The 26,187-nt window shown below is 58.8% G+C and overlaps 1 protein-coding gene across 1 annotated transcript in view; it reads right to left on the bottom strand.

Annotated features, from left to right (window-relative positions):
- Window positions 1–24,297, bottom strand: part of TP73 (tumor protein p73) — a 71,007-nt gene extending 46,710 nt beyond the window's left edge. Inside the window, exons 1-3 of the mRNA XM_058552727.1 lie at window positions 24,246–24,297; window positions 848–938; window positions 307–427 (exon numbers count right to left, since the gene is read on the bottom strand). Of these exons, the coding sequence (XP_058408710.1) occupies window positions 307–427; window positions 848–938; window positions 24,246–24,270 (237 nt within the window). The 5' untranslated portion in view covers window positions 24,271–24,297. The remainder of the gene's footprint in view (window positions 1–306; window positions 428–847; window positions 939–24,245) is intronic.
- Between the last annotated feature and the right edge of the window lie 1,890 nt (window positions 24,298–26,187).

Raw genomic sequence — 26,187 nt, 5'->3', positions numbered from 1 at the left:
CCTAAGAACAAAGCCACCATGAGGAAAGCAGGGCAAGAGACAGAGAGGCAGCTGTTTGAACACCTGGATCCAGCCATGCCTGAAGTCCTTCCTACACCTGGATCCAGCCATGCCTAAATCCTTTCCCGGACTGACAGTTACATGAGCCGATACATTTTCTACTTTGCAATTTGAAATGTCCTGATAAACTCACAGAGGAAGCTGTACACCTGAGAGCCTCTTTCTGGTTCTGAGGGCTCCCAAGACAGGACAGTCCGCATTTACTGCCCCCACCCCGCGTCCTCCACAAACGGCAGCCCCACTTACCATGACAGACGTGGTCATGCCCTGCAGGTGGAAGACATCCATGCTGGCCTCTGCGCCGCCCACTATCTCACTAGTCCCCTGGCTCGACTGGGGGAGGTCAAAGTAGGTGCTGTCAGGCTCCCTGGGAAGAGCGGACAGAGCCGTCAGCCCCTGACCACCAGGGCCAGAGTGCAGGGCCGGGCCTCGGCTCCTGTGGGGACCGACGTCTCCCGCTCCCGAGGAGCCCTTTCTGCCCACCCTCAGCTCCCGCCTCCTCCCACCGCCTCCTCCTCCTCTGCTGGACTCTCCAGGGCTGGTGTGAGCACCAGGGAGGCGTGGCCACACGTGGGCTCTGTCCCCTGGACCTCTCCTGGCCCCAAGCCCTCTGGAGGGCTGGTCAGAGGAAAGGGCCCAGACTTTGGACCCCGGATCCCCAGGAGAAGGCCCAAAGCAGCAGCTCCCCTGCCTACCCCTCTCGCCCAGCTCTGCTCCTGAGCTAGCCTGGCGAGGTGGCCAAGGCTAGCCCAGGTCCAGCCCGGGGCTGTGCAGAGGAAACACTCACAGAGATCTCCAGAGGTGCTCGAACGTGGCTCCCTCGTCGGGGGCGGTGGGCTGGGACATCCTCCCCACACCGGCCGCGAGGGCAGCTTGCTCTGCCAGGAGGAAAGGACAACGTGAGCACTTCGGGAATGCGTCCTCTGTGCTCCTCCAGCATCCCCGGGGGGCGGCAGGGCCGACGGTGCCCACGCAGGGCCACCCTGGAGCACTGGCACGTGCTTGCCCTTCACGCACCCGCTCATTTCATCCTGCCCGTTCCCGGGCAGGAAACCGAGGCCCTGGTGGGTGGGCAGGAGCTCGGCCTTGCAGACTGCAGGCCTGGCTTCAGATCCAGGAGGAGGGGGCAGTGACCAGGCTGGGCACAGCAGGGCCCCCTGTCCCACCGTGGGGGGAGGGGCAGGGAAACCACCACCTTGCCCAGGCCGAGGTGACGTCTCCCCTGGGCCGGCCTCCGGGTCCTTGGCGCAAGGCTGTGGGAATCAGCTCTGCCACCGCCTGGCAGTGCCCAAGCGGGCAGGCCTAGACCTGCCCACGGCTGTCAGGAGAGGGAGGGCGCACCCGCAATCTGTCGCTTTGTCTGTCCCCAGGCGGTCGGGCACTGACGGAGGCCTGTGGCACTCTCCCGGGGCTGCCACGTGCCAGGCCGCCCGTCCCTGGGGCAGTGGCACAAGCCAGAAGGGCCACCACAGGGGCTGGGCAGGGCACGGGTGAAGGGAGGCCCAAGGGCTAAGGCGGGGCCAAGGAGGATGGCCTGAGACAAGCAGCTTAGAAAGTGCTGGGCACAAACCAGCTCTCCTGCAGGCTCAGAGACCACTCTGCCCACTTCTCAGAAGACTGAGGCTCAGAGAGTTTCAGTGACCTCACACGGCACAGCTACAAGAGCAGGAATGACCAAGTGGTTTTCTCAGAGTTGGAAATTAACTTAGTTGCCACCTCCCCGACATGATCCACAAGAGTTTTAACAAGGGGCTGGCCAGTGCTCACTTGCATGCCTCCTGTGCTGGGGAGGTCACTCCCATCCTGGGCTGACCTGTGCAAAACCCAGTGGAGCCGAGTGTTGGGCATGGAGCTGGCCACCTGGTAATTCAGAATGGAGTGGACATGGTAGGAAGCAGAACAGTGCCCGCCGCCTGGCTGGGCAGAAACCCGCCCTCACGCATTCCCAATGACTGGTCCTTTTCGGGTGAGAAGGTATTAGTCAGGGCCGCTTACTGGTGTGGACAGGGTGTGCCGACACGAGGCCGGGCCGTTTAATCCACCCTCTTCATTTTGCTGATGGACTATCCAAGTCCAGAGATGGAAAATGACCTGGCTAACGTCACACAGCAAGTGGATGGCAAGATCCCATCTCCCTTCATGGCAGCACTATTCACAACAGCCAAAAGGTGGATACGGCCCAAATATGCATCAACGGACCAAAAGACACACAACCCGTGGTCAGTCCGTACAACGGAATACAAAGGGATGAAGCGGTGACTGCCACCCAGCATCTGGGAAGACGAGTCAGCACTGGGGGTCAGGCTGAGGAACTGACCTCTCCTCCCCGGCTCCCGCACTCCAGCCCCGCCCCTCCCTCCCACAGGAACAGGCGGGAGGTGTGACGCGAGGGCCCCCACTCCAGCGGACACAATCAGTCCCCCACCTCTCACATTCCCCTGCTTCCTCCCGAGCTGCCGGCCTCAGAGGCCCCTGCCCCACGCCAGGCCGGCAGTGGTTCGGGGAGAGACCTGTGGGTGCCCGGCCCCTGGGGAAGCAGAGAGAGGGAGCAGGGGTTCCCCTCACCCCTCGCAGCCAGAATGGGCAGACGGAGACGCCTCAGCCTCACCGGAAGGCAGCAGGTGTCAGTGCACGAAACTAAGTGACACGGGGTCCCCAGGGCCCTGGCAAGGAGGCAGACGAGCGCCTGGTCCAGGGTCACTAAACTCCACTGGGATCAGCAGATTCTGCTACTTCTGCCCCAAATATATCCCCCAAACCCGGGACTCCTGGTCCACTGCTCCTCCCCTGACCCCGCACCTGGGCCAGGCCCTCCCTGCATCCACTCTGGCCCTGCAGTCCCTCAGACCTGTCACCTCCCTCAAGCTTAGGATGAAGTTCCCAGTGCCTCACTGCAGCTACCGGGCCCCAGGGCCTGACCCACTCCCACCCTCCTCGCCCCCCACAGGACTCCTCCAGCCCCGAGCCCACAGGGCCTTGCTCCCGCCTGCCCGCAGGCCTCTGCACCACAGCTCCTCGGCTGCAAACACTGTCCCCTCACCCCAGGCCCTGAAGGCTACTTCCCAGCATCCAGGTCTCAGAGAGGCCGTCCTGGCGTCTAGCCTACAACCTGCCCCATTTCTTCCTAACTTCTATTGCTCTCCAATAACACCTGTTCCTTATCTGGTCCTGAGAATCGTTTCCCCCCAGACTCTAAGGAGAGAGACAGAGAGACAGAAACAGAGACAGAGAGACAGAGAGACAGAGACAGAGACAGAGGCAGAGAGAAAAGGCGCTCGCCCAACCCACGTCCCGCTGGGCATCTGGCCCAGGGCAGGCTCAGCGAAAGTGCTCAGCACTTGGAGGTCCCGTGAAGGAATGTGGACAGGCGTCCCTCTGTGCAGGGCCCACTGGGAGCTGGTCAGTGAAACACAGCTTCTGCCCAAGTGCCCGAACGTGGACACGACTTGTGTGTTTACATCACTTTTCACTCCCATTTGCGTTCTTACGTCACACTCTTCCTTCCCACTGAACCTCGAATTAAGAAAGGCGTCCCTTCTTGTCTGAGGGTCCCTGCGCTATCCCGGCTTCCACATTTGGCCAGGCGAGCGCAGACAGCCATGTGCACACACCTCTGCTGCCACCACCAGGAGCAGCTCCAGGCACACAGAGGGAGGCAGACCTGCATGAGACAAGGAAGGGGCTTCCTCGGGGCCAGAACTTGGGACCTCTAAACCCACTCCAGAGCCATCACCCCAAGACCTCGGCAGAAGGTCTCCAACTTCAGGAACACTGGTCAGAACGCATATTCCAGGGCCCCACCCCAAGGGGCTCCCATTGTGGGGGTGCAAGAATCCACATCTTTTTTTTTTAATTTTTTTATTGATGTAATAATAGTTTATAACACTGTGAGATTCCAGTTGTACATTATTATTTGTCAGTCACCATATGAATGCCTCCCTTCACCCCTTGTGCCCCAACTCCCTTCCCCCGGTAACCACCAAACTGCTCTCTCTGTCCGTGTGTTAGTCTATCTTCCACATATGAGTGAAATCATGCAGTGTTTGTCTTTCTCTGTCTGGCTTATTTCACTCAACATAACACCCTCCAGGTCCATCCATGTTGTTGCAAATGGGACGATTTTGTCTTTTTTTATGGCTGAGTAGTATTCCATTGTATATATATATACCACATCTTCTTCATCCGTTCATCAGTTGAGGGACACTTGGGTTGCTTCCATGTCTTGGCTATAGTGAATAATGCTGTAGTGAACATAGAGGGGCATAAGCCTCTTTGGATTGCTGACTTCAAGTTCTTTGGATAAATACTCAGTAGTGGGATAGCTGGATCATAAGCTATTTCTATTTTTAATTTTTTGAGGAATCTCCATACTGTCTTCCATAGAGGCTGCACCAGTGTGCATTCCCACCAGCTGTGAGTGAGGGTTCCCTTTTCTCCACGACCTCGCCAACATTTGTTATTTTTTGTCTTGGTGATTACAGCCATTCTCATAGGTTTAAGGTGATACGTTAGTGTGGTTTTGATTTGCATTTCCCTAGGAGGCTCACAATGACTCTGGGAAGACCCCTGGCGGGGAGAGCATCATGCAGGCTGACCTCGTCCCCTGCGTAGGGCCCCTTTGGCTGTCCACCTGAGGACGGCCATCAGCCTTCACCACTGACTTCCACTCAGGACCTTCATGGGCACAACGAGGGTCCAGAAACCCACCTGCCTTCTGCAGAGGATGCCAGAGGACTTGAACCAGGAAGCCACGCGCGGCGGGATTTCCAACTTTCCTGGAAAACTCTGAAGAGCTGGTTGCACTGAACCCAGGTCCCCCAAGACCACGAGTGACAAGTGACAGAGCCGCAGACCCGGTCCCGGCAAGTGTCAGGGAGCACCTGCCAGCCCAGCAGGAGCTCAGGGCACAAGAAAGAGGAATGCTGAAGTTTGCCGAAGATGGAGGGTGTGCAGAGACTCAGGCCCCTCATCTGGACCCCCGGGCCCCATGGGCCCCGCTACGCTCTCCTCCGGGGCAAGGACACTTCCCAGTATTCTCTTTACCCATCAGCTGCATTTTGGCCAAGGATCACAGACATGAGACAAACAAATAACTCTAAAACCACTTTCTGTAAATTCCATCCAATTTCCCCAACGACCCGCATTTTAAATTTGGAGACATGTTCACGATGGAAAGGTGGCTCTCCGACAAAATGGAAATTGCTCTTGCAAACGTTGCAAATCATTTGAAAAATCATGTATGTGGGGGGAAAAGAGACCGACTTCTGACAAAACACTTGAGGTTACAACAAAGTCGTGAGGTGCAAGTACACGGTTGGCAGCCTAGGTTTCTGGAGGAAGATTGAGGTGCCTGGAGAGAAAATGCAACGCAACGGCAGGGGTGCGGTATGTGTCAGTGCCGGGCTCGGGAGGAAGACTTGTGGGTGTAAGAAGTACAAGGTGCTCGTTTGTGGGGGGCCGCCTCTCGCAGAATCGCTGACTCGCACTCAGCCGTGTGTTTGCCCTTCCTGGGACCGCAGCCTGAGAAGGGCAGTCATGTGTGTCCCCATTCTCATGGTGGCTGGCCTGCCCTAGCCCTGCCCCAAGGCCCCGTGGGCTGGGGCCCCCGAACCTGGTTCACCTCAAGGAATTTCCAGCAAATATTTGTGACTCAGGAGGGACAGAGAGGGCCCCTGTGCCGGCAGCTGGCCGGGGATGGGGTCTGCAGCCCAAGGGTCCGCCCTGCCCAGCTGCCGGCCCCTGCCCGCAGTGCCCCAGGCCCCGGGCCCCCACAGCGCTCAGGCAGGGCTGGGGGTGGGCGAGCCCTGGACCCCAGCTCCCTTGAGGGAGACAACTCCACGCCTCACTGACTTCTCGGTGTGACTCACGGGTTCCACCCAACAGTTTCCAGGTGGGGCCATTCAGCCACATCTGCCAACATTTTCAATTGTTACCGCTGATGGGGGAGGGGATGCTGCTCAACCCCACAAGGCACAGCAGCCCCCACAGCAGAGTGTTCAGGCCCGGAGGTCCGGTGCCCCAGAGGACACTCAGACCTCTGCTGCTGCTTCTAACTGGTGCTGGCCGAGCCCCGGGCAGGGCCTCCCGGCTCTCACCCCACCCTGTCAGGTATCGACCACCAGCCCCAGCCAGGGACGAGCAGGCGGCTCAGAGGCCTGGGGAACTTGCCCCAAGATACCAAGGGTCCTGGCTGGGACCTAACCTTGTGCAGCCCCCTCTGCTCTAGGCCTGTGGGAGTCGGAGGCCCTGAGGGGCCTGCAGCTCTTCCTTCACGCACTCTGCCCAACCCTCCGACATCGAGCCTCCCCTGGACCCCCTGCCCTGTCCCCACATGTCCCCTGTCTATCCCCCTGCACCCCAGCGGGGGGCTGCCTCTGTGCTCAGCCTGGCCCACCACCCCCTCCCCACTCCGTCTTTGTCATTGCAGGCCAGGCCAGACCTCGGCCTCCTCTAGGAAGTCACAGTCCTCCCCGACCCCGAATCAGGGCGCCCCCTTATCCTGTCCCATCACCTGGCAGGCGGCAAAGCAGACTCCCCAAACCGACAGCCTTGCTGGTCGGCAGGTCTGCGGGGCCCTCCTGCCTCCTGGACCCTCCACCTGCCCCTGCCCGGAGCTCCAAAACCACTTACCGTAAACTGAGGCCCCTGTGCCCCCCCCCAGAAGAGGCACCCGCTCCCTGGGGAACGGCCCCTTCCACCTGTTAGGGCCCTGGTCACAGGGGCTCTGATCGTCCTGCACAGAACCCCAAGACAGTGTGGACATTTGGCCTGAGTGCGGGGAGGGACAACATGGAGAGTACACCCCCCAACCCCGGCCATTGGGATACTGGCTTTTGGGGGTGGGGGGGTGGCGTCTCCGTTCAGTTCAGCTAAGAAAAGACCCAAGACCTCCACCATGCCGCCCCACACCCAAAACAGTCCATCTCAATTGTTCTCAGTCACATGACGATTACACCAGGGGCTCCCCTCCCACTGTTTATTTTACTTTTTATTTCAGGAAACCCGAATGGACTACAACCTGAAGCGGCAGCCAAACCTAGAACATCGCAGGCGGGGACCCCGAGGGCCTCCTGGGCCCCTTCCAAACACCCCTGTGGGGCTTTCTCCAGGGGACTGCAGAATGTTCCAGCGCCCAGAAGTCCCCCTACCTGGGCAGAGGGGTCGGGTGGCCGTCACACTGGGAAGAAAGGAGGCAGGCGGCCCTTCTGTAAAATGGCGCTCTTCCCCGGGCGGGCGGGCGCCCAGCTGAATTCCAGCAGGCCGCTCAGAGCCCAGCCTCCCAGGGCCTTCGAGGTGAGAGGCCACTGCTGCCCCAGCTACCCCCCAGCACAGGGACTGCCCTCGCCCGGTAGGGCGGGGCCGGCAGGGGTCCCGCCTGGAATGATGGGCAGGAGAGCCTCCCTCCTCGGGGAGCAGGGGCCGCGGCCATCTTTGCCTGCCCCTCCTGCCTGCGGCCTGGGCCACGTGGCCACAGGAGCGCTGGGCAGCCCTCTGGCCCAGCTCGCCAAGCGGGGTGGGGTGGGGTGAGGCCAGGACAGGACCCTCAGCCAGGGCCGGCAGAACTGCGTCCTGGACCTCCTGCAGAAAGACCTGGTCCTACAAGGCCTGGTGAGGAGGGCATGGCTAAGTGCCTCATGTCACCTTGAGACAGCTTCCTGCTCCCCCTCGGCCCTACTCCAGGGGAGACCAAGCGCTGGCCATCAGAGACAAATTTAGCCTCCCCACCCTCGGGCAGGGTGCACTTGTGAAATATGAAAACAGCTGGAGGTGCCCGATTAAGCTGCCCTCTCTCCCTCCTGGGCCAGGGCCCATTGGAAGGGGCCGAGGCAAACTCTGGGTGTGGCCCCAGGAATCCCCCCAGCCCCGGTACTTCTCACCCCACCAGCCTCTTACCCCGGACACCAGCCTCCTTCATGGCTACCAGCCCGTCTCAGCTCCTCCCGCAGCCAGGCCAGGGGCGGGGCAGCCCCCCTCTGGCGTCCGGGCCCAGTCTGGAGCACTGCGAGGTGGCTTGGCAGTTTCTGTTTGAATCTAAAGGGTGGCTCAGCACCCACGTGAGGCAGGGAGACTGGTGGCAGCCCTGAGCCCACGTAGGCTTCACACACTTCTGGACAAAACAATGTTGACCAAACCTCGCCGTGCTGAAGGGCCCGGGTTCACACAGGCCTCTGCTGGGAGAGGGCTGCCACGGACCGGCTCCCGGCACAGGAACACACGTTCAGCTACACGGAACAGAGACACCGAAGCCACACTAACCCCACAACCGCCCAGCGGGGAGTGCAGCTCACGTTACCCATCGTTGTGGAAATTGCACAGAGCAGTTGTGTCACCCGCCCAAGGGCACACAGCCCGTCGAGCGGAGAGTCAGACCCAGCCTTCTGGCTCCAGCATCCTTGCTCTGGACCCCTGCACTCCACCTGGCTTGTCCTCCTGGAGGTGAGCAAAGGACGCAGCCACGCCCCCTCCCCCAGCCTGCATTCCCACCCGCACCGCCCACTGCGCCCCTGCCTGGGAAGTCCCTTGCCCCTCTCTTTCTTCACCTGCACGTCGAGGCCCTACCCACATCCGGGGCCCACTCTGCCCTCTGCTGACCTGCCCACCCACACGCAGGTCATGCCAGGACACACGGTTCCCATCCCACGGTTTCCTGTTCAGCATTGCCCAGCGCACTCCCAGCCCCCTCTCCTCTGTCCACGCAGCCCACCTATGCCGCTCTGCAGCTGGGTGACCCTGGACGGGGGTCTTGCCCATTCTGAGCTGTTTCCTGCAGTGACTGAAAAAAGCAAAAGCACTGAGCAGGGCGCTGACCCAGGCACATACTAGGAGCTCCATCAGCAGGAGAGTCGCCATTGCCTGACGTTACTTAGTGCCCGGGTGGCAGCAGTGGAGGAATAAACCCGGCCCGGGCCCGAGGGGCAGCAGAGGGCAGGAAGGAGGGCAGAGAGGCCGGGTCTGGTCGCTGCCCAGTCCCTGTTCATTTGCAGAGGCCTCCTCATCAGTGGTCTCAAGACGAGTGGGACCAACACCCCATGGCAGCAGAAACCTAGTGTGCCCCCCGGAGCTGGTAAAGGTGGGTGGTAGATAACCCGCCCACTGGAGACAAAACACTTTCCACCTGCTTGGGCTTCAAAGGCCGGTCACTAGGAGGAGAGGTCAAGTGGAAGAGAAGTCTCACTCCAGCCCCTGCCGCTGGGGGGGAGACGAGCTGGGGGGAAAAGGGATCAGCGAGTTTAGGGGGAAGTCAGAGGCACGAGGGGCCAGATGGGGGTAAACTTCCTCTAAGAAGGGGGCAGAGGGCGTGGGGAGGGGGCGTAACACTGGTGGGGGGGTCCTAGGTCCAGGAAGGGGACAGAGCAGGGACAGGTCAAGGGTGGCTGCTGGCGCTGTGCCCGAGCTTGAAGATGCCTCGTGCCATGAGCCCACCTGCGCCGCCTCAGGGGGCTTCCACGGCAGAACTAGCCACCTGTTGAAGGAGGGGGTGGGGCCCCCAGCTGGGGAGTTGGGAGCAGAGGTATGGGTGTCGGTGAGGGAGGTTCAGACCAGCATGGGGGGAAAGAAGGGGACCTAGGAGGAGGGGAGGCTACAGGGCCGGGAGCCTCTTGAGGCTGGAGACGAAGAGAAGCTTGTGATCAGAGTGGCTACTGAGTTTGAGCCTCCCACCCTGGCACATTTCGGGTGAGGGCCAAGGAGTGGACGGCAGCTTGGTCATCCTGGACTCCTCTTTCTCACTGCCCACAGCCAACCGCGCCCTCCACGTAGATCCAGAACCCAGCGCTCCCACCGCAGGGCCACCCGGGTCCCAGCCCCCCTCAAGTCCCCCTGGTGACTGCAGCAGCCTCCTAGCCAGTCTCTCTGCTTGTGCCTCACCTGAGGCTCCCAACGCAGTGGCTGGACGTAGGTGGGATCATGCTCCCCACTCCTCTGGACCTTGGGGCTCTTATCTCAGCCAGAATTGAATCGGAAGGAGTTTTCCTGGCCCGTGAAGCCCCCAGGATCCGCCCCCACCCCTCCCTCTCCACATGTCCTGCCCCTCCATCAGCCTGCCGCTCTCCAGCCTCACTGGACCTCCTGCTGAAGGAGTACCAGGCAGGCCTTGGGGCCTCTGCACGCAGGACAGCCCTGCCACCAGACACTGACGGGCTCGCTCCTGCGCTGCCTGATTTAAACCCACACCGTTCCCTGGCTCCTTTGCAGAGCGCTGCTCCACCAGTGGTCTCTCCCGGAAGGAGGCACATGCAAAACAAGTGGGACCCACACCGAGTGTTTAGGGGACCAGCACAGGCCCTGGCCGGGCAGACAGCCGCCTTCACTGAAGGAGCCACAGCCTCGGGGACCACCCGGGAGGAGATTGCCGTGGAGCCTCACCCGACCAGACGCCTCCCTCTCGCCCCCCAGGCTTCCAGGCACCCCTGCCCTTTCCGTTCACCTCCTCCAATCCTCCCTCCCAGGCCCCCTTCTGCCCCGAGGCGTCGTGCTGGACACGTCACCCCTTCTACGTGCCAGCGCACCATCGCTGGAGTTGCCTTCTCTGTCCTCTGGAATATTCTCTTTCCCAGACAGACACTTGCGTTCCTTCAACCATGCCCTGGACGGTTGTTCCCAACACTCTGAGCCAGCCCCAGCCTGGAATCCTCTTACCGATTGATCTCAATCCTCAGAGTGACCCCGGGAGGAAGGCACCACCGGGCCCCTACTCTAGATGTTCTTACGGAAGCACAGAGAGGGCGGGCCACTTGTCCGGGGCCACACAGGCTGGGTTTGAGCCTACTCTGGTTGGATTCCACTGGACCCAGGCAGCCCTGCCCTCTGGGAGGCCCCTCTCTTGGGGGACAGACAAGCGAACCAGGTTTCACCCCCCAGTTTGAAGGGCACCCTAAAAGGATTTGGACCAGGGCCAGGGTCGGCCCAAGAGTACTTAAAGGCCCATGGTGGTTTGTCATTGGTGGGTCTCACGAGCCGATGGAGAGCTTGGGGGACGAGGGGAGGAGGGGCACCAATGGGGTGGCACTCGGCCGAGGAAGGCCCTGGACAGCCCTTCAGGCCGGGAGGAGACAGGCATAGCAAGATGTGCTGGAGAGGGACTGGGATCCGGAGGTCTCGGCCACGGGAAGGGCTCATGACCTGAGTCCATGGGCCGAGGGCAGGGAGGAGGGGTCAGCTCCTGGAAGGTCACAGTGGGATTTTTGTGGGGAAGGTCACCCCCAGTGTGGCCTGGCGAGCCTGGAGCCCAGAGGTCAGTGAGGCAGGCCTTGGGGGGTCCAGGGGGACACGGACTGAAGGGATGGTGCTGGGGATGCAGGAGGCTCAGGAAGAGATGAGGACAAGCACCGCCCCCCGGGACGCCCTGGACAAGCCGACTGATGTTGGTCAATGCACTTCTGACTTAACTCCTTCAACAGCTACAGACTCAGGCGTCTTCAGGCCCCGACCAGCCGTGTGCACGTCTGGGGGCCTCTGTTTTCTCATCTGAAGATCAAGGATGGTGACACCTCTCACCAGGATGTATCTATGCAAAAGCACCTAGCAGGCTCCCTGGGCTCCCAGGGGTCCACAGTGTGGCTGCCTGTGTGACCGCGGGGACCACACGCACGTCTGCGAGTTAGTCATCTCTCGGTCAGTCCTCGTCCCTCCACTCTCCTCGAGCTCCCCGAGGGCTGCCTCCTGACCAGCATCACGGGGGGAGGAGAGCTGGCCACTCAGGTTCCCCACTCACCCTCTCACCACCACCAATGGCACGTGCGCGCACACACACACACACACACTCCTACACATGTGCATTCACACATGCGCACATACACGCATACACACACTCTTCCTTCATCACAGTGATCCCGCACCCCAGCCCCTCCCCTCAAGTTTGACCGGACCCTGAGGATTCCCTGGCCTTGGGGGTCCGGCCACGTAAGTAAGCCGAAGCAGTGGCAGGTGGGCCCAGGCGGAGGAGCTGGACTCCTGCTGCCCAGGTCTCGGTGGTGCTTTGGAGGCAGCCTGGCCAATGCCAGGGTGGCCAGGGCAGGTGAGGGGAGCTGGGAAAGCTGGCGGGTTGTGGGCTGGCCCCCGAGGCTGAGAAGCGGTGGCCCCCAGCCAGGCAAGCCCCTGGATGCGCTGGACTGGGCACGGCCGTGCGCGGCAGACACTCTGCTCTGTGCCTTCTCGGCAGGAGGTGGAGAGAGTTCCCAGCGGGTCCAAGGGATGGAGGTGGCAGCACCAGAGTGACATCCAACCCTGCCCAGTCTGTCCCCCTGCCCGGGGCCATGCAAGTCACCCCGCTGCCCCGCTGGGGGCAGACAGTGCTCCAGAGTGCCATGCAGCAGCGGCTCCGTCCTCCCATCAGGGGAACCCATCAGGGGAACTCATAAGGGGAACCTTTGGCACGGCCTCCCTGCACTGGCCTGGCCACCGGCCCGGCTGACTGCAGCTCCCGCCCCGAGGGCAGCCCGTTCCTGGGCGCCAGGTAGGAGGCAGTGGGGAGGGGGCTCTGCACCTGGGGTGGCCCCAGGAGCTGCTGCACAGCGGGCAGTGACAGGACCATGCGCTCGTGCCTGAAAGACGAGGGCCAGGCTGAGTCCAAGCCTACCTTGGCGGAGGGTCGGTGTGGAGGGCAGGCAGCTGGGAGGCCCTCGGCTCGTGGCTCGGCAGGCCGGCGGTGGCAGCAGCGTCCCGGTCTCCTAGGCGATGACATTGGAGCTACGGAAGCAGCGGCCGGCCTGGAGCCTGGGGCAGGCCAGGGCGGAGCATGGCCCGGAGCCCTTGGGCTGGAGGGCCCAGCCTGTGCTCAGCGCTCCGAGGCCGTGCCCTCCGCACAGCGACCCTCACAGGTCCCTGCTCACGGGGAACCAGAGCAGGAGGCAGGGAGGCCGGGATTGGCGCCCCTGTCTCCCCCTGCGTTTGCACGCTTCTCTTCCCCTCCTCATTGTAGAAATTTCCAAACCACACAGAAGTAGAGAGAACGGGGCAGTGAACCTATGAATCTGTTGTCAGTCCCCCAGCCCCACCTCAACATCAGTCTGCCCTCTGGCTAAAGCAAACTCTACGGATTGTATCATTTCACCTGTAGTATGTCAGTGGGTGCTTCTAACAGAGAAGGACCCATCTTCTTCAGTATTAGGTCCAATCAGGCAATTGCTGATAGTCAACTGGTTTTGTTCTACCAACACACACACACACACACACACACACACACACACACACACACAGAGCAAGTTCAGATAATTCAATGAAATCTGCAGCCATAATACCACATTCTGAATTTCCAAGCCCCTGTTCTTAACTGCTGATCAGAAGGACTTTGAGGAGGGCCCTCAGATTTGGGAGACTAATCTATGCCAGCACGCACGCCCCTTCCTTTTCCCATCACGGCAGCAGCACAGAAAGCTCGGTCCAGCTCTTCGCGGACGTGGCAGATGGCATTCAGGATCTGGAGAGGGGAGCATCCTGGGTTATCCACAGGCACCCTCACAGAGGCAGGCGGGGTCGGGGGGAGACAGGTGCTGTGCTGCTGGCTTAGCAGAGGGAGGAGGGGGCCACAAGCCAAGGAAGGCAGGTGCCTCCAGGAGCCAGAAAAGGCAAGGAATGGCTTCTCCCCTGGAGCCTCCAGAGGGAACCAGCCCCACCAGCACCGGACTTCAGTCCAGTGAGCCTGACTTCAGCCATCTGGCCTCCAGAACTGTAGGAAAATAAATCTACGTCGTTTTCAGCCACTAAGTTAGTGGTGATTTGTTACAGCAGCAACAGAAAACTAATCCAGTCCACACAACTCGAGTTAGGGAAACACCACTGGCAGTGATTCCCTTGTCTCCTGGGAGCCTTGGACAGGCCTCGGGGCTTCATCAGGTTTGAGGAGAAACCCTGGGGAGCAGGATGCTCTGCAGGATATCAACCCCATGGAGGTGGGAAGTGGCCACTGAAGATGCTGCCGGCACTGGAGCCAGAGCCCTCACCCCTCAGGGACCACACACACACACACACACACACACACACACACACAGATACACACCCCACACACCCCACACATACACATACACCCCACACCCCCCCACACACACACAGATACACACCCCACACACACCCCCCGCACACACACACCCCACACACCCCCACACACAGATACACACCCCCCACATACACACACACACCCACCCCCCACACACACACATACACGCACACCCCCCACACACATACACGCACCACACTCGCACACCACACACATACACACACACCCCGCACACACATACACCCCACCCTCCCACACACAAATACACACCCCACACATACACACACACACACACCCTACACACACACACACCCACACACCCCACACATACACACACACACCCCACACACATACACACATACACACACACACCGCACACCCCACACACCCCACACACATACACACACACCCCACACACATACCCCACACATACACACATGCACCACACACACACACACACATATCATGCACACCACACACATACACACACCACACACACGTACCACACACATACACACACACACCACACATACCACACACACCACACACATATACCATGCACACCACACACACACCACACACACCACACATGCACCACACACACACCACACACCACACACACACATGCACCACACACATACACACACACACCACACACATACCATGCACACCACACACACACATGCACCACACACACCCCTACACACATACACGCCACACACACAGACACCACACACACCACACACCATACACATACACACATGCACCACACCCCCCCACACATATGCATGACACAATACACACACACCACACACCACACCCTCACACACATGCACCGCACACATGCACACACCACACCCTCACACACATGCACACACCACACACACACACACATACCACACACCACACACACTCTCACACAACACACACACCCCACAGAAACATATCGCACACACAGCACACTCACACATACCATACACACCACACAGTCACACACACACCATACACACACATCCCACACAGTCACACCACACACATACACACACACACACACCACACACACACTTCTGAGGGACGCTGGCAGGGGTGCCTGGTGCTTCCCCCTCGACTCCCTGAGGCAGGCAGTGGGGAGCAAGCATCTGTGCCCGTCACCTGGGGAAAGTCTGTGCCTGTCCCTCTCAGCGGCTGCTCCAGGGGAAAGTGTCGGGAAGCAGCTGTGGGTCCCTGACTCCCAGTGCCCCTGGGGGCACGTGTGCAGGGCAGCCCGTGTCTGTGTGTGGTCCGTGCGAGCATGTGTGGAATGAGGCTGCACCAGGGGGGATGGCAGGGGTGCACGTGCCTGCACAGTGCACACACGCACGTGACTACACATACATGCAGGTGTGAGGTGTTACAACCACACAGGCAGGTGTTTTCTGGTCCCAGGAAAAGAGCCAAAGAAGCCAGTGGGATGCTGAGGGTTCCCCTGCCCCACCCCGGGCACTGCCAAGCTGTCCTCAGCCAGCTATTAGCTGCAGCAGGCAGGTCCGATGACCCAAGCTTCCAGGAGGCGGCCCCTCATTGAAGCCAGGTAACTCCAGGAGGGGTGCCCACTGCCCATTCCCAAGCTGAGACGGATGCATCTCACCCCCCGGGGCTCCTGTGGGGCTGACCCCCTGGCATGCTCCCCCCTGCCCTTCCCCAGGGAGAGAGGAAAGGCCTGAGCTCCGGGAGGCTGGTGCCGGGCCTCGGAGCTGCGATGGTGGAGACACAGCCCCAAACATAACCCTGCTCTTCCTCAGCACAGCCTCTAACCTCCTTGTCGGAGACAAAAGATGGGTGGGTGGCCCTGACTGATGATCACAGCTAGACCTCTGGCCCAAGAGCAGTTGACACAAAGTGACACTGGCCACTAGCTCTAGGTGGGGCATTCAACCGGAATTCTTGCACACCTTCTCTGTTCCTTAAGACACGGTTGGAAAGCTCTTCTGGAGACATGCTTGCCTGGGCCAGGACCCAGTTTTGAACTGGGAGGTCCAGGTGTGAACCTCAGGGCAAGACTTCTGCTAACTTCCACCAGGATGAGAGCCGAACGGGGAGTATGCAGATACAAGCCTTGTCTTAGTTTCCTGTCACTGCTGTAAAAAAGGACCACATACCAGCTTAAAAAACACAAATTTATTCTCTTACAGTTCTGGAGATCGGAAGTCCGAAATGTGGGACTAAAATCAAGGTGTCAGTAGGGCGGTTCTTTCTGGAGGCTCTGGGACAATACCAACTTTCTCACCTTTTCTAGCGTCTAGAGGCGGCTGCCTTCCTTGGCTGGCAGTCCCCTCCTCCATCTACAAAGCGCATCACTCCACCTCTGCTGCCCTCGTCACATCTCTCTGACTCTGACCTCCCTGCCTCCTTCTTATAAGGACCTTTGTGATGACATTGGGCCCACCAGATGCTCCGGGGTCAACGCTCATCTCAGGGACCTTGACTTAATCACAGTCCTTTTTGACTTGTGAAATAAGGTAATCATAGGTTCTGGGGATTAGGACGTGGATGCCTTTGGGGAGCCGTTATTCTGCCTTCCATAAATGTCCTTCATTCAAAGATACGTCTGTGAGCCATCTGTGTGGGGGTCAGCTAAAGCCACTCTGGGCCTTTAAGCAGAACCCCCTTCTTCATGCTGGTGCACAGACTGTGTGATGCTGACATGAAGCCCCAGGCTGATATTTATTCATTTCTGAGGTTGAAGGGCTTCCTGGGGCAGCCCCAGTCCTGCTCAGTCAAAGATAGAACACACCTCTCCAAGGTCAGAGGTCAGCCTGGCTTACAGCCAAGGGCAGGTGAGGTGGGCGGGTGGGGGAGAGCCACAGAGGGGACAGTTAAGACTGACCCCCACATCTGATCTTTCCCTCCCCTCCTTTGCTCCCTCCATCTTCAGTACCTACCAGCAGCCTCTCCTTGCACAGTGATGAGTTCCTGAAAACGTATTTGAAAGTCAAACAGCAGATGTATCTCAGTGAACACATAGCGAATACTTTATACCTATGGTATGGCTTACTATGCACCAGGCACCATCTTAAGCATTTTACATATATTAATCATCTAGCGATCACATCAACTCCATGAGAAAAACTATTATCTCCATTTTGCAGATGAGGAAACTGAGGCACAGAGAGACTAAGGTCAGGGCTATCCAAAAAGCCCAGAAAACCAAGTCTTTCTGTACATCTGGGGCCGACTCCTCTGGGGGGACGCAAGGCTTTTCCTGGTCCTTATTGCCCGTGAGGGTAAATATCCGTGTGTGTGTTGCAGAAACAGGGATGAGCTAGATGGTGGGATGTTTCTATCAGATCCCTCGGTGGTGTTATAAAATACAGGATTCAGGTACTGTTTTACTGTTCTAAAATAAAGTTTTTTAAAAATCTGAATTCTGAAACATCAGGAGCCCAGGGGTATGGGATAAGGGATGGTGGATCATAAGGTAGGGCAGGGCACGTCCCCTTTGAGAGGCCCCATCGACCCTTTGTAAGCTCTAATGAGCCCCATGGCCCGCCTCCAGGACAGCGGGATGGGGGCCGTGGGGGTGCTCACTGGGACCCCGGTGTGCAGAGCTCTCCATTTTCCCTCATCCTCTCCTTATGGGGGAGGCGTTGTTTTCCCCTCATCTTATAAAAGCCAAGCTTGGAAAGACCACATGAATAAGTGGCAGACGTAGGGCGGATTAGAGCCCATTTCTGGCTGATCCGCACGTCAGCCACCCTACCACAACTTCTGCTACCTTCTACCTCCGTGGATTTTTGTCAATGAAATACCATTGAACAGCACAAAATTCAAAGCGTAAAAAATGTTCCAAGAGGGCAAAGCAGGTTTCACTTCCAGCCCGGCGGTCCCCAGACCGATTCCCCCTCCCAGAGCACAGCTGCCATGACTCTGATTGAGAAGGGGTTTGTCAGGAGGTAAGGGAACGGAAGAGATTTACTGCAACAGAGAGAAGAAAGGAGAAGTCGGCAACTTCATGTTCTGTTGCTCACTCAAAACGACCCTGGGTCAGATTGTCCCGAAACTGAGCAAACAGCCTGCCAGGATTACGAACGATTTACACACATGCCACACACATCAAGTCTTTCTTATTTCAAAATGTGTTTCCCACAAATTACTGAACCTGCACATTTTACTCTCGAGAGCAGGCTCTTTCTATTATCCTAACACTTTCAAAAACCACATCGACCAGATGGAGATTCAATGGTATTCTTGGAATGACATTGACCTCAATCTTCCAATCGTCTATTTTGCTATTTTTATCAGAATTCATTATTTTCATATTAATCCAATTAGCATCCTGTTTACCAATACCTCATTTTTTAATTTGCAGCTTCATTCTAAAAGCTCGGGAAAACTTTCACAACTTGATTTCTCCTCCCTCATTACTGCCAAATAATTAGTCAAGGAGCATCCCTGATCAAAAATTAAGAACCCAGAAGCAAGTTGGAGCATGCCTCACTCCGAAAGAAAAAAAATGACAGGAGACTCTCTTAATTACGGGAGGTTTGTCGGTAGTCACCGACCACAGGAAGCAGAGAATGTGAAAGTAAAAAGGAGCTGGAGGGTTAATCAGAGTGTCACGGAGCGCAGCTCTTGAAATACCTAGGAGTTCCTGCTCCAATTTACATACTAAAGACGAGCGGGCCCTGGGTCAGTAATTCGGGGAACTGACTCCTAATTTGCATTGCACATACTGCAAACAACTGAGGAGCACAGAGTGACAGGCAGCCTGGTGACCCGAGGGCAATTTGATTTGTTTATTTAATCCTGCATCCACCTCTCCCTCCTGTAGCCCCCAGGGCATCTATGGAGCACTGCAGCGTTCCCGCCAAAGTGAGACCCCTCCCCGTGGCGGCCAGAGACTCTCCAAGCCGCCACACCCCCCATCACTTCACAGGTAGGCAGGACCCTCCCTGGAACTCAGGCTGCTCTTCTCATCCCCACACTGGCCTGTCCCCTCCAGAGCCCCCAAGAGCCAAGAAGTGCCCAAGGGTGCAGAAACAGCCTCCGTCTGGTAGGTGGGCACTGCCCAGGAGAGCCCTGAGGCCAGGAGGCTGCAAAAGAAAAACCTCCGAGTCTTGCTCCTGTATTTTAGCCCAATGGAGAAAATGTACCCCAGAAGGTCACCTCTAAAATTCCAGGAAATTGGGCGGGAGGGGCGAGGGGGCATCTTCCCTGCCCACTTGGAATGACCCGGTGCAACCCAGGCATTGCTGCCCCCAAGAGAAGCCACCTGCCCAATTAGCCAGAGCTTTCCCCAGGGCCTGGCAATCCGAGCAGCAGGTGAACAATTAGAGCCCCCTGCCCCCTCCCCACAGGCACCCGGGGCCTCAGGGAGTGATTCGCCAGCTGGCGCTGGGCGGGGACACATCAGGACGGGTCCTTTCTCCATGCAGCCACCCTGAACAGGATCACAAAGGAGAGATGCCTGGTCTGCCCAGGGCACCCGGCCCAGCCCTGCCTGCTGGGGCCCTTGCACCACGGCTGGTGGGAGGGCAGGATGGGTGATGCCCAGGCACTCTGTACCTGCCTGGCGGGTGAGGAAGAGGCTGGACCAGCCTTTCCTGGGCACCTCATGTCTGCCCTCAGGGGTTCTCAGGTGCATTCCCACAGGCCACTCAGAGGGAGCCCACAGACACAGGGTCCTAAAGCGCAGGAGGCAGATGGGTGGGCCCACGACTCCCTCCATAAGGATGAAGAGCCTGGGACTTGCCCACGGCTGTGGAGGAGCCAGGATCTGGACTTCCAGCCCAGGGCCCTGCCCGCTGCACACGCTGCCCCGCTGTGCCGGGCATGGGTGGCCAAACTGACACCTGTCTCTGATCTTAGTCACATCATCTGAACTTTCTGGCTTCGGTGCTCATCTGTAAGTGGGGGTAAACACTCAGAGGCACTGATCTATAAGCATGGACATCAGAGGAGGCACATACGAATGTCTATTGTTAGCGTAATAACTCATGCTTGCACCCAAAACACAGATGGGAGAACAGAAGTGGTGGGGAGGGCTGGAAGCACCAGGACCTGCTATTCTTGCTCCGACGCCCTGCCCCTCCACCCTCCGGGCACCTGTCCTGGGGCAACTCCGCTGCTTCTGTCCTGGGGCTCGCTCTTTGCAGAACCTGATTCCATCTCCAAGGCCCACAGAGTGTCCCAGCCACTGATCCTCTTGTGCCCGCCCCCAGTGTCCACTCCAGGACCCTGAGGCCTGCCTTTAGTGGCCTCATCGCCTCTGTCCGTCCCCAGCAGAGCCCTTCCTGCTGCTTGGCCTCTCCTGATTGCTGTTCCCTCTCTGTCCCACTCCCTGGCTCCCTCAGAGGCGCCTCCCCTGACCCCTCCAGCCCAGGCTGATGCCCCCGCTGACTTCTAGGCTCCTCTATAGCAGCAACAGCCAGGCTGCAGCTGCTCCATGTGTCTCTGCTCTCTTTCCCTAACTCTGGGAGCTGTGGTGGCCCAAGAGGTCCCCAGGGAGAGGGATGCTGGAGTTTGGGGGCAGCCTGTTTTGCAGGATGCAGGGGCTGTGAATATGGGGGCCAGGTGGTGGTGGGGTTGGGAAGAGGCAGTAAGCAGGGCGAGGAGTCGCCTCCCACCCTTGGCCGTGCTTGGAACAGGGCAAGAAAAGAGGGATGTAGCTTAGACCAAGCTTCTTCACCTTTTGTGCTACGACCCTCTGGCAGCCTGGGGAAGGTCATGGATCCCTTCTCGGAAGAACATCTCAAATGCATAAAGCAAAATGCAAAAGATTACAAAGGAAACCAATCATATTGAATTACGATTATTCTAGTGGGTTGAATGGCACCCCCCCAAAAAAAGACGCGTCCACCCAGAACCTCAGAATATGACCTTATTTGGAATTAGGGCCTTTGCAGATGTACAAGATAAAGATCTGAGGATGAGATCATCCTGGATTAGAGTGGGCCCTAAATCCAACGACAAGTGTCCTTATAAGAGACAGAAGAGGAGACGACACAGAGACACAGAGAAAAGTCCACGTGAATGTGGAGGCAGGGATCAGGGTGATGCGTCTACAAGCCAAGGAACGCCAAGGAACCCTGCAGCCCCCAGAAGTTGGGAGAGAGGCACGGGAGGGACCCTCCCTCAGAGCTTCCCACAGGAACCACCTTGCCCTACCTTCGTCTTGGACTTCTGGCCTCCAGCCTGTGAGAGAATAAGTGTCTGTTGTTTTAAGCCCCCAGTTCGTGGTTGTTTGTTATGGCAGCCCCAGGAAACTAACATAGTTATCATAACATTTTATTTTATTTTATTTTATTTTATTTTATTTTATGAGGAAGATCAGCCCTGAGCTAACATCCATGCTAATCCTCTTTTTGCTGAGGAAGACCGGCTCTGAGCTAACATCTATTGCCAATCCTCCTCCTTTTTTTTTCCCCAAAGCCCCAGTAGATAGTTGTATGTCATAGCTGCACATCCTTCTAGTTGCTGTATGTGGGACGCGGCCTCAGCATGGCTGGAGAAGCAGTGCGTCGGTGCGTGCCCGGGATCAGAACCCGGGCCGCCAGTAGCAGAGCGCGCGCACTTAACCGCTAAGCCACGGGGCTGGCCCCTATCATAATATTTTAAAAGCAAATTTGTGTTATAGTAACGCTTGCGCTTCTTTATTCGTGCGTTAAATGAGCCCGTGTAGCAGGTCTGACAACTCATCATTTCAACTTGGCAACAAGCACAATGAAATTCTGAAAGTTCTGCAGCATCTGTCATGCACAATGAAAACATCAGTGATTCCTATTGGAAAGTCAGGTACTGCTAAGACTGCCGTAGTTTGGTGCCCACATTCATAATTGAAGGAAAATGCTGAAATTTACTTTGAAATTCAAGTCCACAGCACCCCTGAATTCTATACTTCTGGCTTAGATGGTCTCGAAGAGCCCTTCCAGCCTGAATGTTCCAAGGTACCGAGGGTCTGGGGACTGTGTCTTGTATTTACACCAGGCCCAGGTGAGGCGACCGCCCAGCAGCTCTGGTCCTGGCTTTACCATCTAGGTCCGAGCGTCCACTCCTGCACTTTGAAGCTGGGTAACCTTGGGGAAGTTGTATAACCTGTTGAAGCCTCAGTCTCCCCCTCTGTAAATGGGCATAATTATAGCACCTATTTCTGTGCGCTGCTGTGAAGATTACAGGAAAAAATATATTCAGCTAAGGCCTCAGTCTCTCCTTCTCATCTCTATTGTAGCTGTGTCGTTTGCATGTGTTCAATGTTATAAATCCATTCTTGGATGTGGGTGGGGCATACTCTATAAATAAATACTAAACTGAGGCATCCTTGTGACAGTATCCCTGACAGACACCATCAGACTTCCTCCGAGACACGGGCAGATTCCTGCCTCATCGCCAGCCATTCCATTCCCCCCGGGGGAGACCTGCTGGCTACCAGGGAATGGCACCTCCCCCCACCCCGCCCCCCGAGGGCCCCTGGTTCTCCAGACTCTGGAGCAGCACCTAAGACCAAGAGCCATCACTTTTGGGCCCACTTAGTGGGTGCCAGGCACTGTTTTAAGCACTTTAGATACGCATCTTGTTGACTGTTCTTCCAACTCTCTGGGGCAGAGACTCTTGTTGTCCTTCTTTACAGATGGGTAAACTGAGGCTCAGAGTGGGTAAGTAACTTGCTCGAGGCCCATGCCTAGTAAGTGGAGAAGAGGAGATTGAACCCCTGCATTCTGACTTCCAATCTACCCAATTAACCACGGCACCAGACTGGCTTTTCCACGGAGCCGCCCTTTAGAATTTGGAGACAGCTACCCTGTCCCCAGAGCCTTCACTAGAAGGACCGCAGACGGGGCTAAGCATCCTGTGGTCATTCCACAGGTACTCGCCGCCAGGTCCACCTGGAGCTCACCTCGGGCAGTCTCGACTGATGGATGAGCAGGGATACTTTTTGCAGCTTCTAGAGCCCAAATTTTTATCTTTAGTTTTAAAATTACATGCACAGTCCATAAATTCATATGTTGTAAACTTTCAGACATTCTGTCGTTTTGTTCTGGATGCAATGCTTTTTTATCTTTTCTTGAGTAAACCAAAAGGTGGGTGGCTGGACTTTTGGTAAACATCAAAGAGGCAATGCATTTTATTTTGGTTTACTCATTTTCCCCCAAAGCTAATTATTAAGGCTAAACAAAGAAACAGCAACAATGACAGCAAACAAAACAAACAAAACCATTGTGCTAATGGCTCCCAAACGTTTGGCTATTTAATAAACAGACCACAGGACATTTGGACCAACTGACCTCTGGGCAGAAGTTAACCGTGCACTGTTGCTGGTTGACAGTGGTCTACCTGTCACCCGTCTACTTTTGTAGACATGTGCATACTTTGTGCATACTGGCTGAGGGACCAGACAAAAATACAAGCTGAGTAAGAAGGTAATAATAGCTCCCCCCCGTCCAAAGGCTAAAAGGACTGTGGCTGCAGGGCACAGAGGGCCAGGAGGGAAGTGGAGCAGGAAAGAGGAGTTTGACTCTGCTTCCTCATTTCGCTGCCTGGAACACTCAGGAGACAGACTGGGTGCTCCTGGCCAACCAACTCTGAGCCGCCAGGAGATGCCCCTCTGGAACCTAGCTCCTTAGTAACGACTCCATGGGTCCAGCGTGGGGGTCACGCCCAGTTCTCCTGGTCTGGGAGAGGGCCTGGGTCTCATTCAGCCTTGCAGGGGTGGGGGACTAATGCCTCTGGATTGGCACAGCCCTCATGGGTGCAGAGGGAGTGGGCGCTCCGCGGGGAGCAGCTCCTCAGCGACAGACACTTCTCCCCACTTCCACCCGCATCTGCACCCCAACTGAGCCTCTTCCCAGGGTCACATTCCGAGCCATTCCTCGGAACCTGCGGTGGAGAGGGCTTACTAGAAGGAAGGGCCCCCGGGAATCCCAGTGAGGCTGCTCCTGGCCCCAAAGGCCGCCGCACTGCTGGGCGGGACCCCGCGTCTCCTCGCGGGCTCGGCTCCGGCCGGCTCCCTGTCCCTCGCGCCGCGTCCCAGGAGCCTGTCAGACTCTGAGGTAGACCCCACGTCAAGCACTCAATCAGCTCGAGCACAGTCTCCTCTCCCACCAACTCCCCGCTTCGGGGCCGCAAGCCCGTGCGCCCGCTGCCCTGAGCTCCGGCCCCCGCAGGCGGAGCCAAACCCCGCCCAGGACCCCTGGCGGCGTGTCCCCACGCTGCCTACCTGGTGCCGTTGGAGCCCCGGGCATCGATGCCCAAGCCGGCCCGGCTTCGCCGCGCAACTCCTTCGTGGGCGCACGGCGGCGCGGGCCGAGAGGCGGGTCCGGCTGGGCGGCCGAGGGCCGGGAGGTAGGGCGGCCGGCGGGGCCGCCGACGCGGGTTATATGGCCGCGGGAGGGGAGGCGCCGCGGGGAGGAGGCAGCCGCGGGCGTTAGCGCCTTCCGCAGCCCGCTGGGCGGGAAGGCAGCGCGGGCCGCTCAGCCGTGGCGGGAGGAGCGCGGAGCGGCGGGGCCAGGCCGGGGCCAAGGTTGCCGCCCGCCGCTCCGCCCCCGCAGCTGGCCGCGTCCGAGTCGGGGTCCCCGGGCGCTCCGCCCCGCTTCCTTCCCGCCGCCTTTTGGCGCGCGTCGCCCCTGCTGAGCCCCGGCGAGGCCCTCCTACTGTCGAGACAAGACCGCGACCTTCAGCTGGCTCGGGGGCGCGGGCAGGGGCGCGCAGGAGCCGGGTACGGGCGCAGAGATGCAGACTCCGCGTCCCGACGCCTTCCTTTCCCCCAGACGCCCCATCTTCCCCGTCACCCAGTCCTATCCCCTCCACCCACACCGGCGCCGGGCCACTCCGCGCACGGGGCGCTTGGAATCCACGGGGCGGGGGAAGCGTCGCGTTTGGTAGGGGCGCTGCCATCCTGGTCCGCAGTGTCCGCACCGGCTGTGGCCTGCGGGGGCCAGGGGTGAAGGTCGCGGCCCCAGGACCGAGGGTTGGATGGAGCCATTTTCGTCCAGGTGGCTCCAGCGGGACTCCGCCGCCGAGAAGGAGGAGCCGAGGTCACGGTCGCGCCCCGGCCCCGCCCGGCATTGCAGATCCGCGGGACCCTTCGGGCGCGACTCTCTCGGCCCCAGCCCACGCTCCTCCAAGGCGAAGGTTTTGCCTCACGGCCGCTAGGGAGAACTCGGGACACCCACACTCCAGGGTCGCGGCCCGCACCCTGCTCCCTCCCCCGGCACCGCCTCCTGGCCCCGGGCGCCGGCTTCTGTTCCGCGTTTGCGCAGGTACGCGCGGGCGTCCAAGGCGGCACTTGTGCCGGGCACTTGAAATTGCTTTCTACGCACAGAGACTGGCCTCAGGCCGAGGCTTCCCTCGGGCCCACGACCCTTGCAGCTCCATGGGCCATCCATGGCAGGGGGGGCTTGCAGGGCACCCACCCCATACTCAGGGCCTCAGCTGAAGGACCCGACACGCAGGATGAGTTGCGAGCGGCTCTCAGCGACGGGTATCTGCCCTGCACTGCCTTCTGGTGCTCATGGACCCGTTACCTGCCTCCGAATCGATGCCCCTAGGCTAGAGTGACCCTCGAGTCAGTGTCCCCGTGGAACCGCGCGCGAGCCGGGCTGGTGCAGACCGGGTTCTCCGGCCGCATGGAGTCCGCACCTCGCCTGGCGCGCCTGGCAGACCCCTACATCTTTATTGCTCACCTACTGTTTGCGAGGCGCGGGACGTGGGGACACAAAGACGAATAACACACAGAGTTTGATCTGACCGGGGACAGAAAAGGCTGGCACTGCCTAGCAGTACGCGTGCACGCATCCCCTACCCGTTGGTTCTGGGGGGCGTCCGCAGGGAGCAGGCCGGGATGGGCGTGCGGAGGTGCGAGGAGGACCCAGGCCCGGTCTCTGTTCTCAAAACTCAGGGTCGGGCGCGGGTGTCCCGGTCCGGGTCTGCAGAGGTGCTGGCGGGGCCCGGCTGGGGGCGTGGGGGCGGCGGCTGGCTGTGGAAGAGGACTAGGGGTCCCGAGTGGGCGAAAGGACAAGGCACGCGCGGGAAAGCGAGCACGGTGGGCAAAGCCCCCGCGGACGCAGGAACTCGCTCCCTTCGGAGCCCAGGGGGGCTGCGGCTGGGCCCCGGGTCGGCTCCCGGCGCGGGTCAGAGCGCACATGAGCGCGGGCGAGGAA

The sequence above is a fragment of the Diceros bicornis genome, chromosome 13, assembly GCF_020826845.1.
Source record: "Diceros bicornis minor isolate mBicDic1 chromosome 13, mDicBic1.mat.cur, whole genome shotgun sequence".
NCBI classification, from domain to species: domain Eukaryota; kingdom Metazoa; phylum Chordata; class Mammalia; order Perissodactyla; family Rhinocerotidae; genus Diceros; species Diceros bicornis.
The sequence above is the reverse complement of the archived record's forward strand: the minus strand, read 5'-3'. Positions and strand labels throughout refer to the sequence as shown.